This window comes from Lissotriton helveticus, chromosome 3_1, assembly GCF_964261635.1.
Source record: "Lissotriton helveticus chromosome 3_1, aLisHel1.1, whole genome shotgun sequence".
Taxonomy (NCBI): Eukaryota; Metazoa; Chordata; class Amphibia; order Caudata; family Salamandridae; genus Lissotriton; species Lissotriton helveticus.
Window position 1 is genome coordinate 916,473,808 of NC_136061.1, and position 18,993 is coordinate 916,492,800.

General features: G+C 44.5%; 1 protein-coding gene across 1 annotated transcript in view; it reads right to left on the reverse strand.

Moving 5' to 3' along the window:
- Positions 1-18,993, reverse strand: part of MYOM3 (myomesin 3) — a 451,709-nt gene that overhangs the window by 86,837 nt on the left and 345,879 nt on the right. The window contains exons 25-26 of the mRNA XM_078681253.1: positions 8,488-8,624; positions 5,046-5,190 (exon numbers count right to left, since the gene is read on the reverse strand). Of these exons, the coding sequence (XP_078537379.1) occupies positions 5,046-5,190; positions 8,488-8,624 (282 nt within the window). The remainder of the gene's footprint in view (positions 1-5,045; positions 5,191-8,487; positions 8,625-18,993) is intronic.

Consider the following 18,993-nt stretch of genomic DNA (forward strand, 5'->3'; position numbering starts at 1 on the left):
AATTAGGAGATCACAGTAGTAAGTTGAGGTTTATGATGAGAAAAGGAGAGATGGGGGGGGGGAAGTGCCTGTAGAAACAGATTAGGTAGAAAGAGAATCAGAGTAGAAAAATGAGGTTTGGGATCAGTCAAAGGAGAGATAACATAAATGAGAATTTAGTAGGGTTGTTTGGGAGATCATAGTAGTAAATTGATGTTTGGGGTGAGCCAGGAGGTGTGAAGGAGGTAGGAGTCTAGGAAGTTTTTTTTTGGACATTATAGTATTAGAAAGGGTATTGGATGAGGGAGAAGATAGAGGATACATTGATAGAGTTGTAGGGTGATGGTAGGACAGAGTAAACCTTTTGAGATCATTTTTTTTCCTTGTTCAATAGGACTAAAATAATAAATATATGGATACATGATTACATAGTAAGTGAATATATGTATAAGGAATATAACATATTGAGATTTGTGTGTTTAGTTTTTGTGGAGTAGTGAGAGGAGATTTTGTTGTAGTGGTTTTCTTTGAAAGAGTTGTATGTGCAGTACTGCTGGTGAGTGGTCTTTGAATAGTACAGTGGTGGTGATGTGTTTTGGAAAAGAGTATGTGGTGTGTAAGAAGGGATGGACAAGAGTTTGGAGTGTTTGTGTTAGATTTGATCACTGGAATAGGTAATGTGTGTGGTGGAGTGGCGTGTAAAGATTGTATGGTTGAATGTAATTGGTAAAAAGAGGAGGAGGGTGTCGGTAGTTGGTGTGATGGAAGGTTGAGCATAGGTTTTGTCATAATAAAAGGTGTCTGTTAGAAGAGATTAGAGGATAGAACCAGTGTTTTGTTTGAACAGGTAGTATGTGAATGCATTAAAGTTATGTATAACGTGGTGTTATGTTGGTGATGTGTCGATATGTTGGTGGTATAGGACAGAGTTGTGTTTTGTGTGAGACTGCAGGTGCCATAGTACTGTTGTTGGGGTAGAATTGTGTGCAGGTGTGGTTTGTGGGGTTGTGCAATGGTTGTGTAGTGGTTCAATACACATTGAAATCTGTATGAGGTTTGTTTGTGGTGCATGAGGAGAATGCCTTTGCTGATTTTGTGTTTGTATGATGGCAGATGTGGAGGGCTGAAGGTGGTAGTTCCTAAGTGAAAATTGGGCAGCATCTCTGGCCCTGGGCCCAACTTGAACAGGCCCAAACAGGCAAGTGCCCTTGCCCTCTCCGTCAGGCCCAGACAGGCAACTGCCTTTGTCCTCTCCGCCCTTAACCTCGATACACGAGCTGAGACAACCTAAGCCATATGCTTTAAATTGCCCTATGCTCAATGGAACCCTAGTCCTAACCAATCAGAACCCTAACCCTAAACCCTAGAGCCAATGGGAGACCTGGCCCTACTAACCAATCACAGCCCTCACAGCCAATCGAAGCCAAAGCCCTAATCCCTAAATCCAATAGGAAACCCTAGCCCTGGTAGCCAATCAGAACCCTAGCCCAAACAGCCAATCAGAACACAAAACTTAGGCCCTTAGTCCTATAGAAGTACTAGTCCTACCAAACATTCACAGCAGCAGATGCAATAACCCATAGAAAACATACATAAGAGCCAAGCGACCTTAAGCCCAGACTGCTGTGGCAGGGAGGTACTCCTCTTTTCGGAATCTCCTTGTTTACAGACAGGCACAATCCACACTTCTTATCTTCCAGATTCTACTTTTCAGGTAAGGGACAATTTTGAAGCCACTGAAATACTAATTTTCGCACATTTAAACAAATCACTTTTCAAGCCAAAAAACGAGTACTGCATACACTTTCCGAGTTTAGAAAAAAGGGGCGACCCAGTAACCCAGTGACCTGAGCCGGACAATTATTAGCAAAAAGGTGGTCCTCATGGTTGTGTGTTGGAATATTTTCACTATAATCGCTATGTAATAAAAAACGAGATATATGATAAGGCTATGAAGCAAAACCTGAAGCAAAGACCAAGCCTAATCCAGCCCAGCTTATTTTTTGTACATTTGGTCCATTTGTCTCTTTCTCAATGTCAATGTTATTTTATTTTGGCATGTGCTATAATTCGGACAATTTCAAGAGTGGGCTGAAAAGTCAACTCGACAAAATGCAACGTGGATAACTCTGCAGCTGCTCGCTCACTTCAAATCCCTGTAGAATTCTGATCACTACATCCTAAAGGGCAAACTAAACATGTTCCTTGAATATTTATAGGGGTAATATGGTGCTACCTACTTGGGCTATTGTACGAATAGGGCGCACTCTTCCACTCTGAAATTGCACCGGCTCTCTGTACAGGGCATTAGTGAAGAGAAGAGAAGTTTGACGTTTCTCGTCCGCCTTTCACTGCAGCAGAGACTCAGTATCAGGTTGAAAGGGGCAGGGTCCCTCCATAGGCAAGTGCAGGGAGTGTCTGCACCAGTCAGTTTTTTCCAATGAGTAGCTTGTGAGCTCCTGGCAGCTCTCCAGCTACCTATAAGTAGGTCTCCTATGTACAGACCAGCTTCTGTTAGGCAGAGTTAATACATGTTTACCCACCTAAAGGTATTCCACATTGACAAAGCCTTTTTACCTTATTGCTGCCAACCCCGCCTACCGAACTACAGTGAACAAAGCTGTTTTTCTTCCATATGGTGGTTGCTAATGTAATCTTGATTGATTAATACTAATATAATTTGTAGCTCAGGATAGTTTTTATTTGATATAAGTAGCTTTTATTACAGAAAAGGTTGGAGATCACTGGTCTATACTTACTTGAAGGATAACTAGTATTCCTTTCTCTCCTTCCAAGGGGCACTGTGGAGGGTAGCACTGACTTTGCAACACCTCTATGTGGCACAAAATCAGTGCATCTCTTGACAGCCGCTTTACCATTGTTCCTATATCTGGCCCAAGCGTTAACGTATCACTCATTTACTAGGGGCTTTGCCCTCATGTAAATGCAGGAACACCCCATTATTATCAAACTGGAGCATATTTTTCGCCAGCGTGATCCATATTAGAGAGCAGGCCTTGCAAGCAATGTAAGCCATTGTAAGCTGAAAGTGTCCTACAAAATCAGACGACTGGCATACACGCCTGTTGCAACTTCACCTGTCCCCAGGGGCCCTTTCTATAATACAGCCTCTGGCAGGGCACAAGTCCTAAAAAAAGAAGTGGGGGGACGCTGTCACCGGAAGTGATGTCACAACAGGAATCTCATGGGTATTCATATGCCTTTAGATGAAAGGTGGTCTTCACCCTGCCTCGCGGGGGCTGCCGGAGCCTGCGTTTAATCCCCCCTCGCAGTGAAAACAGGTAGACAGACGTTCTGAATGAGCTCCGATCTCGATCCAGAGAGGCCAAAGAGTGAAGTCCAGCTTTTGGGAGGGGGACGGCGTCCACCCGGTAAAAACCCAGTAAAATAGGTGGGGGGACGCTGTCCACCCTATTGTACCCCGACTCGAGCCCTGTACTCTGGTGTAAAAAAGTGCTAAACACAGAAACAGAGATGAAAATAAAGAGGAACCGCATTGTTGTGCTTTGTTCTATTATGATTATAACTTTATAAAAAATAAATATTCATATGTATAAATAAATTCCACGATCAATAGAGTAACTGAGCAAAAAAGGTTGAGAGCGAAAGTCAGGCATGCAGCAGAAAGTAAAACATCTTGTATTAGGACCACAGTGAACCGCAGGAAGAGGGCTCCTTTCAGGGTTTACTGTAATGGACAGAGAGTGTTTTCAATTAGTGGATCAAGAGGTAACAGGCTCTGAATATTGACTGTTTTAAAACTTGATTGGATTGAATGTGTTGAATGACTGACTTTTGACATATCCCTTCTGGCAGACATGAATTATGAAACTGATTATAGACTCCAGGGGGAGCCAGTGGACTTTCATGAGTTGGAAGTGTGTGACTGCACCTTCCATTGCCAGTGTTGACTGCAGGAGCGTGGGATGCATGCATGCTGGGATTGTGCAGCTAATGTAGAAAAGGACGCAGATGTGTCCAAAGAGCATATTTAGCGCTTGCACTGGTGATCAAAAGATGCCTTGTAGAAGTAAATGTTTAATTTGGTTGGTCAGGGGAAGTGATTGTCGAATTGAACCAAAACGATAAATAAAATGTGAAATCTACAGCAGAGGAATACCTCTCATGTAGACAGCAGCTGGCTATATCTCCAGCCTGGATTAAAATCCCTCTCTCGTACCCTTTACTCTAGTCTCACCTGGGTTCTAATGTGAATAACTAATTTTGGCATACTGAGCAAAGGGAAATAATGTTTAAATAGATGAACCCACACATTCACTTTATTTTGTTTTTTGTTGCATTAAAATTGATTTTATACAAATATTGTAATGTTATGTTTGCAGTCATGAAATCCATCGGCATTTTGAAGTATGCTTTTCTGCACGACTACTCTGATGGAATCATTTGTTCTTTTTTTCAGTACAGGAGAGGTCATTTTGGTGAGATTAAACAACTTTATTTGGCCCCAAGTTATTTTTTTTTAGTTCGGATTCTTGCTATTAATTGTTTCTTTAAAATGAGCCAATCGGAGCTTTGTTGGTATGATTGCAACGTCCATTTTCAAATGGTTAACCGTGCCAGCCCAACATCCACATACCATTACATTACAGGTTCGATATAGAAGCATAGACAATTAAAATATATGGAGGATGTGCTGGCACAAAAACAGATTAATGCGATTCATCAAGGAATTCAAGTATTTCTAGAAAATCATGCCTTTGCAAAGTTACAAAACTCCTGAGTATCTTGCTGTGTCATCATTTCCGAAAAGTTGGGGGCACTTTGTGACTTATAATGCATGTTGTCCTGCCTTCCTAGGTTCCAGAATATACAAGATGGCCCGCCCAATTCATACTTCAAAATATACCTGTTTGCAACACCAAATGGTCTGTGTGGTACCTGATTAGCAAATAGATGTATGTACTAGCATAACTTGGTACCCTGTATGCTGTAATGACATAGTTACTGTAGCCATGGGCCACAACAATGATATAATGCACGCAGGCATTTCGGTCTATACATGATACATAGATCTGTTCACTTACCGTCTCCGATAAGAGTCAGTGTAAACTGGTTTGCTGCCTTTCCATCCTTCAGCTGAGCTGTGTACGTTCCTTTATCCTTTTCGGTCAAGTTTTGAATGATTACTTCTACCAGTCCATTTTCTCTGTCGAAGTTAATCTTTCGTTCCTGGGTTGGAGGAAATGCATCGGAATTAACGACCACATGAAGGCCTAGCTAAGAAGAGCTCATCTTCTCACTGGCTGACCAGAAAATTGACAGACCGTTTGTTAATATAATAACACCGAACAGTTCTCTGTCTATACTAGTTGCATTGCAGTGCGTTAATCTGTGGTGTGTGTGTGTGGAAGTACAGTTGTTTTAAAGAAAGAAAGCAAGAGATCATAAAAAAGTAAGTAGACAGCAGTATGAGGTTGAAATAAACAGATACACATTAAAAAAATGCAGGAGGCAGCCGAGGCACCATGTGTTTCTTTGGAATGCTATGTTTGTGGCTTGTGAAATTTCCACCAGGTCAGTTTTGGTAAATTGTGCAAGAATATAACCCGTTGTGCATCTAATCAGAATTTAATGGCACATAGGGACCATTAAGGCCATCTCCTTCATGTGTCAACAGTCGTGGCTCCACTCGGCCTCCATCTCTTTGTTAACGCAATAAATCTAACAACGTTTGAAACCATCTGTTAGTCTCCTGGCCAAGGGCGAGACGGTAAGGTGAACCCTTAGGTGTATCAGCGATCTACCACATGATACACCAGCTCTAAACAGCCCAATTTTTAGTGAACCATGAACCCACTTGGAGCTAGAAAGGTAAAGATCAGTAGGAACTCAACCTACTGCTGCACATGGTAAAATCCTGATTCATTTGAGTCTTAGGGCCAGATGTAGGAGGCCATTTACCGACCGGTAACCGCCGATTTCGGCCGTTACCGACCGGTAAATGGGTATTTGGGATGTAGGGGCATGATTTTACAGATTCTGTAAATTTACCGAATCGGTAAATTTACCGATTCTGTAAAATACCGAATCGGTATTTTTACCGATTCGGTAACGGCCAGATGTAGGTGGGACTCTTCAGAGTCCCTAAAGCCTTACAGATTCGGTATTTTACCACCCAATCCAATTGGGTGGTAAAATACCGAATCCAGGTGTGCATGCACATGTGTGCATGCACACCTAGCCATGTGACAGACAGACATGCCCTTAGGACATGTCTGTGTGCCACATGGCACACATGCCCGTCTTTGGGGTGCTAGAGGGTGTCAAAGTGACACCCCCTGCACCCTTGCTGAAATCGGTATTTACCGAATCCGTAAATACCGATTCGGTATTGCCCATTGATTCCTATGGGCTTCAAGGCCCATAGGAATCAATGGGCATTACCGAATCGGTATTTACAGAATCGGTAAATACCGAATCTTAACGTTTCGGTATTTACCGATTCTGAAACACCTACATACCCCCCCTCTATTTTACCACTTCTTAAATACCGAATCGGTAAAATTCGGTATTTAAGAAGTTGTAAAATAGAATTACCTACATCTGGCCCTTAGGGCCGAATGCATAGGTGTGGCCAGAGAAATAAGCAGCCCTTTTTCTGTGGTCTCTCTAAGCCAGTTCATGGGGCAGTTCCCCTCTCACCGAAATTAGTGACTGCTTGACTGGGGAACAAAAGAAGGGGTTTTTCCAAATGTCATCTGATATCTACCTGTGACAGTTGAGGCCTTGTAGGAAATTGGGTTACTGGTTGACGATGGTGAAACCCTACTCAAGCAGCAACCACAATTCTTGTCTAGGTGAATCACAAGCCAATTCCAAATTACCCTGTGCTTTACCCTCTGGTAGCCTGGCACAAACACAGTCAAGCCAAACTTTAAGGCAATGTGTAAAGTATATATGCAGCACTTCATACAGTAATAAAGTAAAAACGCAATACAAGAAAAATCCCACACCAACTTAGAAACATAGAGTAAACTGGAATAAATTATTTGAGATAAAAACAACAACAATCCAATCAGTAAAACCAGAGGTATGCAATTTGAAAGTGTTACGGTAAGTATAGCACCTAAAAGCATAAAGTGCCACACACGGTTATCTGGTTGTGTGAGACTGGGTGCACGTCTTAAGTTCAGGTCTTCCGTGATGAAGCGGTGGCTGGATACAGGGACCTGGTTAGGTGTGATACTCCTTGCATGTCTATACTACAGCTAAACATTCCTTTCCCGCCTGACAGCATGATCATTCCACTTCAGACGGGCTGCGACTTGCATATGACAGTATGGCCCAGATGTAGGTCGCCATTTACCGGTCGGTAACGGCCGATTTCGGCCGTTACCGACCGGTATTTTGGATTTGGCATGTAGGGGGCATCTTATTTACAGAATCTGTATATTTACCGATCCGGTAAATATACAGAATCGGTAAAATACCGAATCGGTAAATTTACCGATTCTGTAAATAAGATGTAGGTGGCACTTCAAAGAGTGCCACAGGCCCTTTAGGAGTCGGTATTTACCACCCAATCCTATTGGATGGTAAAATACCGATTTCCAGTGTACATGCACATCTGTGCATGTACACCTATGCCATGTGACACACAGACATGCCCTTAGGGCATGTGTGTGTGCCACATGGCACACAAGCCTGCACTTGGGGTGCTACAGGGTGTCAAAGTGACACCCCATTCCCCCTGCCAGGATTCGGTATTTACCGATTCGGTAAATACCGAATCGGTATTTCCCATTGATTCCTATGGGCTTTAAAGCCCATAGGAATCAATGGTAAATACCGATTCGGTATTTACCGAATCGGTAAATACCGAATCTGACAGATTCGGTAATTGTAAATTAAGAATTACCTACATCTGCCTCCTTCTAATTTACCGATTCATAAATACCGAATCGGTAAAATTCGGTATTTATGAGTCGGTAAATTAGATTTACCTACATCTGGGCCTATGTTCCCTCTCTGGCCAATTGTCCCAAAATGAGAAAGATTCTGCTACGCAAACAACCAACTGCCTGTATCCTGCGGTTGGAGGTGTAGATCGGATATGCTCCAGAGATGGCGCTGTCAGTGTACTGAGGCTGGCTGCAACACTTAGGGCCCTATTACGATGTAGGTCGTATTTGCCTTTATAGCATTATAGCTGATAACCTTTTCTTTATCACAGCCATTAGCAAGGCAGGTTACTAATGCTTCTGTATCTCTCTCTCTCTCCGTATCTCTCCCTGTTTCTGTTTCACTGCTAATATGAAGCATGGTGGCACCCAATTTTCCTGCCTTATGTTTGGTCTTCTTTTCTAGACCTGGTAATGGACTTTTGTAAACTGTTTTACACCAAAAATGGAAACTTAATTGGTATTCTCAAGCTCCCTCATATTTTTGGGATTTGAGCCAATGCAAATATTTGTAATATGAAGTATCCTTTATATTGATACATTGATGAATCAGGATTACACCCACCGGGGAGCTTGTGATCTCCTGGTTGTTGAAGATTAGGTGTAATTCTGCTTCCGGCGACAATTCCTCCACCTCGAGCCAAAGTCGCACCTCTCCTTTCTCCAGGACCTCCATATTCCATCCCGATATCAGCTCAATCTCTGGAACAAACAGAGGTCAGAGTCACAGACTGTATTATGTTAAGAACTTTTCACCAATTCCTGGACAAGAGCTTGCTTTGTTCAATCAATTTTTCAATGCATTTGAACAGGCTGCAAAAGCTTCACAGCTGTGTGTGGTCAACCCAGACATTTTAGAAGAGTTATCCAAAGATAAGTTGGTCAATGTAAGATCAGAAATACAATTAATTGGAGCAAGGATATGAGTCATTAAAATCTACCAGCTTATTTGAGTCTCCCCTACCGAAATGTGGTTAAATACAACCTCATGAGGTGGAGGTTTGTTCTGATTCCCTTAAGATGTCACTGGTTTGGACGCATGACTTGAGAAACCAGTCAACAATGCAGACTGTGAGACAAATCTGAGGAATCACTGACCAATGTAATATGTTTTTGTGATAGACTAAAGCCACTGAGGATATACTGATTACGTTAGATGATCTGAGTTCTAAATATTACATCCAGTAGGGAATCTGTCCAAGGTTGCTTAAAAGGTGAATCATGCCATCTTTCAGGAAGTCTATTGAAATTCATGAAAGCGGTGTTAGAAGAACAGCAAAATGCAACAAATATAGACATCCAACAATAATTGCCCTCTAATAGAAGTGGACTAGGTGAAATGCACTAGAGGGACTCTATTTTGGGTTCATTAATTGGCATAGATTACGCAGGACAATTAAGCATGGAGCACTTTGGAGTCTTATTAACAGGTTGCACTTTGAGTCCACAGTCATTTTGGATGCAAATGAAGGGTCTTAATCAATGAGGAACATGTTGAATGTAACTCCATGTAAATAGGGGTCCAAGAGGCCAAAATAAGGCCCTGGGACTCTCAGGAACTTATGGATGCTAGTGCGGGCCTCCCTATTAGGGAGAATATACAATTGAATGCTTTCACTTATGGGCGCGAGTGAGTGGCTTTAACTAATGGAAATGTGCAATTTAATACCACGCACCAACGGTGATCATTGGATAATTGACATAAAGGAGTTGGATGCATAGTAAGGGATTATATTTAGGAACTATCTATATTAATCAATCAATCAATAATCTTTTATCGTTCAGTTAATTACATTTACAATTGATATAAAATCACAATTTCATTAAGTTTTGCGTATTTCATTGGTTGTAGGAATTTTGATGCTACTAAGCACCAGTACCAGATTAAAAAAATATACTACATAGGTCATAAAACGTGATAGCAATGCTAGTGTAAACACTCAAGGAAAAATGCAGGGTACTTTGGCTTGGTGTCAGTTTCATTACACAGGAAATACTGGGCCAGAAAAGGAAGATGACAAGACATAATATGTGATATGAATAGTAGTGCAGATACTGTGGAAAAAGTGCTTAGTTCCTTGTCTTGATTTAATTTTCAAAATACAGGGAAATACTGATCTCAAAAGAGAGAAACGACAAATACTAACAGGGTCACTAATGTTAATACTAAGGGCAACTCTCGAAAAAGTGCTCAGTGCTTTGACTTGATTTAATTTCAACATATAAGGAAAACTGTGCCAAGAGAGAGAAATGATAGCTCATAACAGGCCATTATTTTAATACTTAGGGCAACAGGTAGTGCATACTGCTTAATGGTGGGTGTTACGTGTCCCGCAAAAAGAAAGAACATACTGCATGATCCTGAATTGACTGGTGCCTTGCAAGGTGATTGGTAGTGACATAGGCATTTCAATTCTTGCTCAATGTCTAGTAAATTGATGTCTCAGTAAATTTGCAGACAGTGTCAAATCATAGTAATGAAGTTCTCCTTTATATTTCTGTCTTTGGGAGTTTAGTTTCGAGTCTGCAATGCACATAAACGTAAGGAATTTCCCGCAGAACATAGTGTCCTCTACTTGAAGACAGGCTATGGTTGTCTGCCGACACGTACGTATTTCTTTACTACAGAAGTACGGCCTCAACAGACCTTTTTGTTTTGTCATTAGAGCTGGACAAGTGCACTAGATGTGGCAAATGTTTTCTTTGAGTAGGTACAGAGCCGGCATTTTGTCTCACAAGAAGTTCTCCTCCAGACGGGTAAATTAAAGCGAGTACAGAGATTGCCTAGCTGAAAATTCAGCAGTTTGAGCTTAGACTTTAACCCAAACTGTTTCCCTAGGTATGACTGGGGTTTTAGAAGGCCATATGAGCCTATTATCATCCAAGCATGAGATCTCTTTGACACCACAGCTTTATCGTTGTGGGATGAGATCTTTATCCCTGTTTAATTTATGGCTCTATTAAAAGCTGTTTGTGGAAGGGTTAAGGTCCAAAGATCCTCTACCTTAAAAGTGGTTAGAGCCAGGTGTAGGTAATCATGAGCCTGGGAGTTTCTTGGGTCACTTATGGCTTTCCACACAATACTGCTTAAGGTGGGTCTGGGATACTTTTTAGGTCTCGGCCTGCCAATGCGCTTGCGCATTGCTGGCGGAGATTATAGTAAGGGCAAAAGAACAGTCTACCAACGGCGGATTTGACACAGTTCATGTGATCTATGCGCGTGCACAAACCAGCCACGTCACAAACCACCATTTGTCTGTGCCTCATCACACTTCAAAGGCTGCGGTTCCCCACCCTCCGCGTGCACATCGCACTCTCCTACTTCCCCTCCCACCTCCCACGGCCGCTCTTCCCATTCACGCGCTCTGCAGGTCACCATTTGCCAGCATGTGGCCGCTAGCGCTTTCATCCCTATCACTCCCCCCTCTCCTACTTCCCCTCCCACCTCCCAAACAGCATCGAGCCGCGAAGACTTGTTTTTGCTAGTTATGGCATGCTCTTTCCTTGATGATAGCCTGGAAATAAGCCCAGTTGCATCTGAGCTTTAATGGTCTCCCCTGAGTTTTTGCTATGCTAGTTATGGCACTCACCATGCTTTGCTTGACGACACTCATGTGCCACACTGAACAACTACGAGTCCGTTATTAAGATTCACCTTTGGAACACTCACTCATTGCACTGCATGTTCCAGTTAGATTCCCTGCTTCACATAATTGTATCCCACAGCGGGTTACAAACCTCTCAGGCCGCTCTGACTTAGTTATCTTGCCCCACAGATTCCAGAGGCCCCTAGGCTTCGTACTTTTCACAACAGGGTGCCTCCGCCCCCCCGTGCTCCTCTTGGCAGACAGCATCTCCACCAACTATCACAGATGTACACCAAGCCGTGCCTCAAGCATGACTCCTCCAACCCCCCCACCACCCCCCCCCCAACCACCCCTTCGAGGGTCTTGGGAGCTGGCCCTAGTTCAGGCACAGCAAAGCCAGCTCCATTTATTGTCTCTTATCGTACCCTCCGCGGGACACAATCAGTAAGTGCCCCTTCTTGTGCATGTCACCCATCCAATGCTTCCCCTGTAAAACTACAAAACCCAGCACGACACTTCTCTTACAGTAAGGGCCTTGTTTTAGTTTGATATAATATGCATCTTAAATATTTTTGCAGGCAGTTGTCTAGCCTCCATTTTCACCCTGTTCCTCATAATTATTGGCAGTCTTCTGTACTAGATTCCTACAGAGGAGTTTTGATTCAGACATGTACTGCACTCGACAAGTGTGTCTCTCCACTACTCGAACTTGCAGGTAATTGGTGGGCACATGGTGCACTTGTGTTACGCCAGGCCACCGTGTGTCCAGTGCACCGTGTGTCCACCCTTTACCTGCATGATGTTTCTTTCAGGCCATGTGTGTGCTGCTCATGTCTCCTTCTTTCGCATACAGACTCTTTCCCAGCAAATGTTCCCCCGTACTTCCTGCTCTGCCTGCCCTCAGTCCTGTGACAGCCTCAGAAAGCTCCTAGGACATTAAACGCGCTGCTACAAATCACATGCCAATGTAGGAAACCACATGCCTCTCAATCACAGAGATGCTTATGGGAGACAGGACAGTAATTGAGTTTGTACCCGCAATCCACCTGATTTCAAACTCCACCCTCCAACTCCACCCTCCAACTCCACCTCCACCCTCCAACTCCACCCTCCAACTCTACCCTCCAACTCTACCCTCCAACTCCACCCTCCAACTCCACCCTCCAACTCCACCCTCCGACTCCACCCTCTGACGCCACCCTCCAACTCCAAATCCACCCCCAACTCCAACTCCACCCTCCAAATCCACCCTCCAAATCTACCCTCCAACTCCACCCTCCAAATCCACATTCCAACTCAAACTCCACCCTCCAAATCCACCCTCCAAATCCACCATCCAACTCCAACTCCACCCTCCAACTCCAACTCCAACTCCACCCTCCAACTCCAACTCCACCCTCCAACTCCAACTCCACCCTCCAAATCCACCCTCCAACTCCAACTCCACCCTCACCCTCCTACTCCACCCTCCACCCTCCAACTCCACCCTCCAACTCCACCCTCCAACTCCACCCTCCAACTCCACCCTCCAAATCCACCGTCCAAATCCAACTCCACCCTCCAAATCCAACTCCACCCTCCAAATCCACCCTCCAACTCCAAATCCACCCTCCAACTCCACCCTCCAACTCCAAATCCACCCTCCAACTCCACCCTCCAAGTCCAACTCCACCCTCCACCTTCCAAACACACCCTCCAAATCCATCCTCCAACTCCAACTCCACCCTCCACCTCCAACTCCATCCTCCAACTCCACCCTCACCCTCCAACTTCACCATCCAACTCCACCCTCCAACTCTACCCTCCAAATCCACCTCCCAACTCCAACTCCACCCTCCAACTCCAACCTCCAAATCCAACCTCCAAATCCACCCTCCAACTCCAACTCCACCCCCCAAATCCACCCTCCACTCTCCAACTCCAACTCCACCCTCCAACTCCACCCTCAACCTTCCACTCCACCCTCCACCCTCCAACTCCACCCTCCAACTCCAACTCCACCCTGCAAATCCACCCTCCATCTCCGACCTCCAAATCCACCCTCCAACTCCACCCTCCAAATCCACCCTCCAACTCCACCCTCCAACTCCACCCTCCAACTCCACCCTCCAACTCCAACTCCACCCTCCAACTCCACCCTCCAACTCCACCCTCCAACTCCAACTCCACCTTCCAACTCCACCCTCCAACTCCAACTTCACCCTCCAACTCCACCCTCCAACTCCACCCTCCAACTCCAACTCCACCTTCCAACTCCACCCTCCAACTCCACCCTCCAACTCCAACTCCACCCTCCAACGCCACCCTCCAACTCCACCCTCCAACTCCACCCTCCAACTCCACCCTCCAACTCCAACTCCACCCTCCACCCTCCAACTCCAACTCCACCCTCCAACTCCAACTCCACCTCCAACTCCAACTCCAACCTCCAACTCCACCCTCCAACTCCACCCTCCAACTCCCCCCTCACCCTCCAACTCCACCCTCCAACTCAAACTCCACCCTCCAACTCCACCCTCCAACTCCACCCTCCAACTCTAACTCCACCCTCCAACTCCAACTCCACCCTCCAACTCCAACTCCACCCTCCAACTCCACCCTCCAACTCCACCCTCCAACTCCACCCTCCAACTCCACCCTCAATCTCCACCCTCCAACTCCACCCTCCTACTCCACCCCCCAACTCCACCCTCCAACTCCACCCTCCAACTCCAACTCCACCCTCCAACTCCACCTCCACCCTCCAACTCCACCTCCACCCTCCAACTCCACCCTTAAACTCCACCCTCCATCTCCACCTCTGTGGTAAATAAATAATTAATTACCGGTTCTATTTTTCAGGATACTCTAATAACAGATAGCTCAATAAATAAGAGTCAAGATTCGAGGTAGCTGAAGTATACAGGCTTTAATCAGGCATAAAAGGACAGGAACAGGACAGCCTGCATGGGAATAGGATGGCAGCTGCCGGGGGCAGGAATAGGCTAACTTTTAATAACAGTGCACAATATTTATAGTTAAACAGAATACATTACATTCAATATAGTAGGCGTAGCAGTAGGCGGGGTTTGTAGCAGTCGCGAAAGATAAGGCATAAAGTGGGTGTAACAAGGGGCGTGTACAGGGCGTATACATAGACATGTGATGTAAACGTAACAGAATATGTCATAAATGGGGCGGAAACATGGAGGGGGCTACCTGAGCAGCTGGGACCTCTAACCTAGTGGTGCGCGCAAACTGGCAATGACGTTTTACCAGGGAGAACTGGGGGCTATGACTTCTGCACTAGAAGAGGAGACGAAAGTCTGGAGGGTCAGAGCGACATGTACCTAGGCATATCTAGTATCTGGTGTTTATAGTACATGTTGATAGAATCCAAAAGTTATCAGGGTAAAGGCTAACAGACACTAAGACTGGTGCATGCATTATTCTATATGTAGTGCGTGTGTGAGGAATATTCTATGAATATTAATACAGTATTTCTCTTACATGGAGACATAAAGGCTAGACCATGACGGAAACTATTGATGCGATTCAGTAGCTTAGGAATGCAGAGAAGGAGGGCTGGACTGATAACTAGAAACATAACATACTCTTGGCAGACTGGGAGGCAGAGCCAGGCCTAGCCGGGCACTGCGAGGCAGGAAGTAAGTGAAGGGTCAGGGATACAGGTGGGGGCTCCTCGGAGAGGGTTCAGGAGACAGGAGCTGAATCTGAGTCCAGGCCCTTTTGAGGCCTAGAAACGGGGATAATTCAATGAATTAACGTGCACACTGTAAAATGTGGCAACGTAGCTTTACATAGGCCTGATATTCGTTGTATTCACGAAGGCTAAAAACTGGCATACTAGAGATGGACACAACTGTAATTGCGTCTTTAATCGGTCAGAGGGGAATACATGCATATCGATCATGCACATATAACAAAATATGGGGAACACGTAGGCACATACAACATGGCAAAATTTACTTTTCCATATTCCCTCCTTGTGCCCTACGTTTCCATCAGGAAACATCAATATTCATGATACCATCTATCATTTCATATAGCATCATTTGCTCGTCTCGAATTGTCTTGGAACGGGACTTAGGACTAGGAATACAAGAGGTAGCACACATGCCGCAAATCGCAGGGCCACATTGTATACAGAGGCAGCAACTGAATAGGATCATTACTGCAATACCTAGAAATGACAATACTTTCCATCCCCAGGCAGATACAATACTCCAGAGCCAACCGGACCATGTCCAGGTGCCTGGATTCTGGTGTAACTGATTGGCAATTTTATGAAGTCTGGTTATAGCTGAATAAACAGACGGCGCGTTATTAGGAATGAAAATGCAGCAACTAGATCCGATGACTCTACATGCTCCTCCTCTATCGGCCAGTATGACGTCAAGAACGAGACGATTTTGGAGCACAACAAATCTCATAGCAGATTGCTCTTCGGTTAAGTTACCTAGAGCAGAAGTAGTCTCATTCACTACTGCTTCAAGGGTTCTGGTTAGTCTACGTATTAACTTACTATTCTGGATAGGTCCTATAAAGAAGAAGAAACCTTTATTGAAATCTTGATATTGTTCTAGAGTAGTTTCAGTTTGATCGACAATTGGGGACTCGATCTCCCTTTTATGTCTGACGTGTACTAGATGTGTGTTTCTGTGATAATCAGATGGGGCTAGAAAAACTGGTGGCAGTAGGAAGGCAATGTAACATGTTCCATCCCAATCGAGGGGCAGACGAACATATGCGGTCTGACCACACACAAAATAAGAATGACGTGAGGCTTTGAAAATAGATTTCCCACTGTCACTTTACTCGACAGTAGTAGTACAATCACTATGTCCTACATGTGCGGAACCATTCTTTCTGACACATAATTCGCCTTTGACTGGTAGTACTGAAATAGCAGGTAAGTCTGGAGTAGTATCAGACTGAACATTCAATATCATAAAATTCGAAGAATAATTACCTAAATTATATACTTCATTTTCTAGATCTAACCCTGTTCTATGGGGGAGACCTTGCTTGTCTGGAAAACATGTTCTATTCAGAAGGGACATATCATTTGAAGATGACGTTAACATGGACCATGCTCCACACGAACCATTATGTGAAAACGGATAAGGAAAGAGTGGCAGAACTCCCTTCGGTGTCTGGAAAGGGAGGAGTCGACCACACACCCAACAATTAGTGGCATTGCTGGTCTGGTGTGAATAGTGTAACATTCGGATGAATGTATTATTACGCATAGCAAGACGATAGGATAGCTCGTGAGGAGGTAGATCACTAAATGTGTGCTCTACTGTAGCATTAGCAAACGTATTTATATGCGAAATTGGAAAACATAAATGTAATGCATAACTTGTGCAGGTAACCATCAAACTTAGAAACAATAGGAAACTTAGAATGACGATACATCGTATAGAGTTTAGACTAACTCTCTCACTATGGGGGTCTATCTCATACATGTCAGGGACCTGTCTAACCGTTTCACCCGAGAGGGACTTAGACAATTAAACTGGCTGACTTATTTTACTAGACCTGAGTTTCTTTTTATACTCCTGTTGCGGAGTTTCCTCTAACAGGGGAGGCTTGAGTTCAGAGTTTGTTTTTAGGCAGTCCTTAGAAATGTTCTTTGCAAATGTTTTTTCACGAAGTCCATGGAATTTCTTGATATGGGACAGATGGACCCAGCCTTTTCTTCCTTCTAGCTTGGCCGCCGTCCTCGTGGTTAACAAGACTAGACGTGGCTCCTTCCAGCGGGGCTCCAGCGGGCTTGAACGATCAAAGTTCCTGACCAACACGAGGTCGCCTGGAATGACCTCATGCGGTTTCACTTCAGTATTGTCTGGGAATGCATCGGCAACCTGTGAACGACAAGAGTGTAGGGCAGACATCAAGGAAGCTAGGTAATCTGTCAACATATTACTGGAAACATCTGTAATACTGCGGGGTCTAGGTGTACCCCACATATTTGGGGGGCGGCCGAATATGACCTCATAAGGGGACAGACCTGATCTGGAATGTGCAACCATCCTCATGTAGAATAGAGCAACTGGCAGGGCAACTAGCCAGTCTACACCTTTCTCTTTACATGTCTTAGCAATACGGATTTTCAGGGTTTGATTATGTCTCTCTACGAGACCGGCTGCTTCAGGATGGCGCACACAATGGAACTTCCACTGGTACCCTAACAAGAGGGAAACATGTTTCATTAACTCGGATGAGAATGGCTGGCCGTTATCAGAATACACGACCCTAGGGAGTCCATAGCGGGGAAAGAATTCACGAACCAGCTGCTTGGCAGTGGTCGCGGCTGTGTAATCTGGAACTGGATATGCTTCTGTCCACCTGGACAAAGCGCATACAACTACAAGAACATACTTGAAACCTCGACATCGCTCCATCTGAATATAATCCATCTGGAGGACTTCAAAAGGGTGGTCAGGAGGTTGGAATCCACCTTGTTCCACCGGGACACTTTTACCTGGATTGAACTGGCAACATATCATACAAGTACGGACTTTCTGTTTGGCTGCAGCTCGTAAGTGCTTGTTGAACCAAAGGTTCTGAATACTGTCTAACATAGCTTTTTCTCCTAGATGTGCTGGACTATGTGCGGTATTAATAATGACTTGAACCATAGAGTCGGGGAGAAACCATGTGGCTTTTCCCTTCGTCACCCATCCTTGATCTGTCTGGACCCCTCCTTGTTCGGACCATTTCTTGATTTCTTCGGGAGTAGCATGTAACTGTATGTCTATGACATCTTGTGTAGGGTCCTTAACTGTCATACAGGTAGTCTGTTCTGGAGTGGATGTCTGTGTCTTGTTAACTGGAATGTCTGGTGTCTGAGCTGTAAGCTTGGCTGTTCGATCTGCTAGATCGTTACCTTTGGGAAATGATGTCAGTAACTTTCGTATGTGCTTTGCACTTCATGATAGCGATGGCTGTCGGTAAATGTATTGCATCTAACAGAGCTTGAATGAGGAGACCATGCTGAATCTTGGTTCCATGAGAAGTCATGAAACCTCTCTCCTGCCAGAGTACTCCGAAGTCGTGTACAACTCCGAATGCGTAACGTGAATCTGTATATATGTTTACTTTCAGGTTCTTGGCACGTATGCAGGCTTGGGTCAGAGCAACTAGCTCTGCTGCTTGAGCAGACAGGATGTCAATACGGTGCGATTCTATAACTTCGGTGTCAGTAGTCACTGCATACGCGGCTGCTAGTTCTCCTGTACTAGTTCTCATACATGAACCGTCCACATAAAGTGTCAGGTCGGGATCAGGTAATGCAATGTCTGTCAGGTCTTGTCTTGGCTTAGTCATAGTGTTAATAACTTCCACACAGTCATGTGTGGCAGGATTTGAAGTAACTGACGGTAACAGTGTAGCAGGATTTAGAATGTTGCAGCGTCTGATTTCTATGTGTGGCTGGAACAGTGTCAGTTCATAACCTGTTAAACGTGCAATGGTCA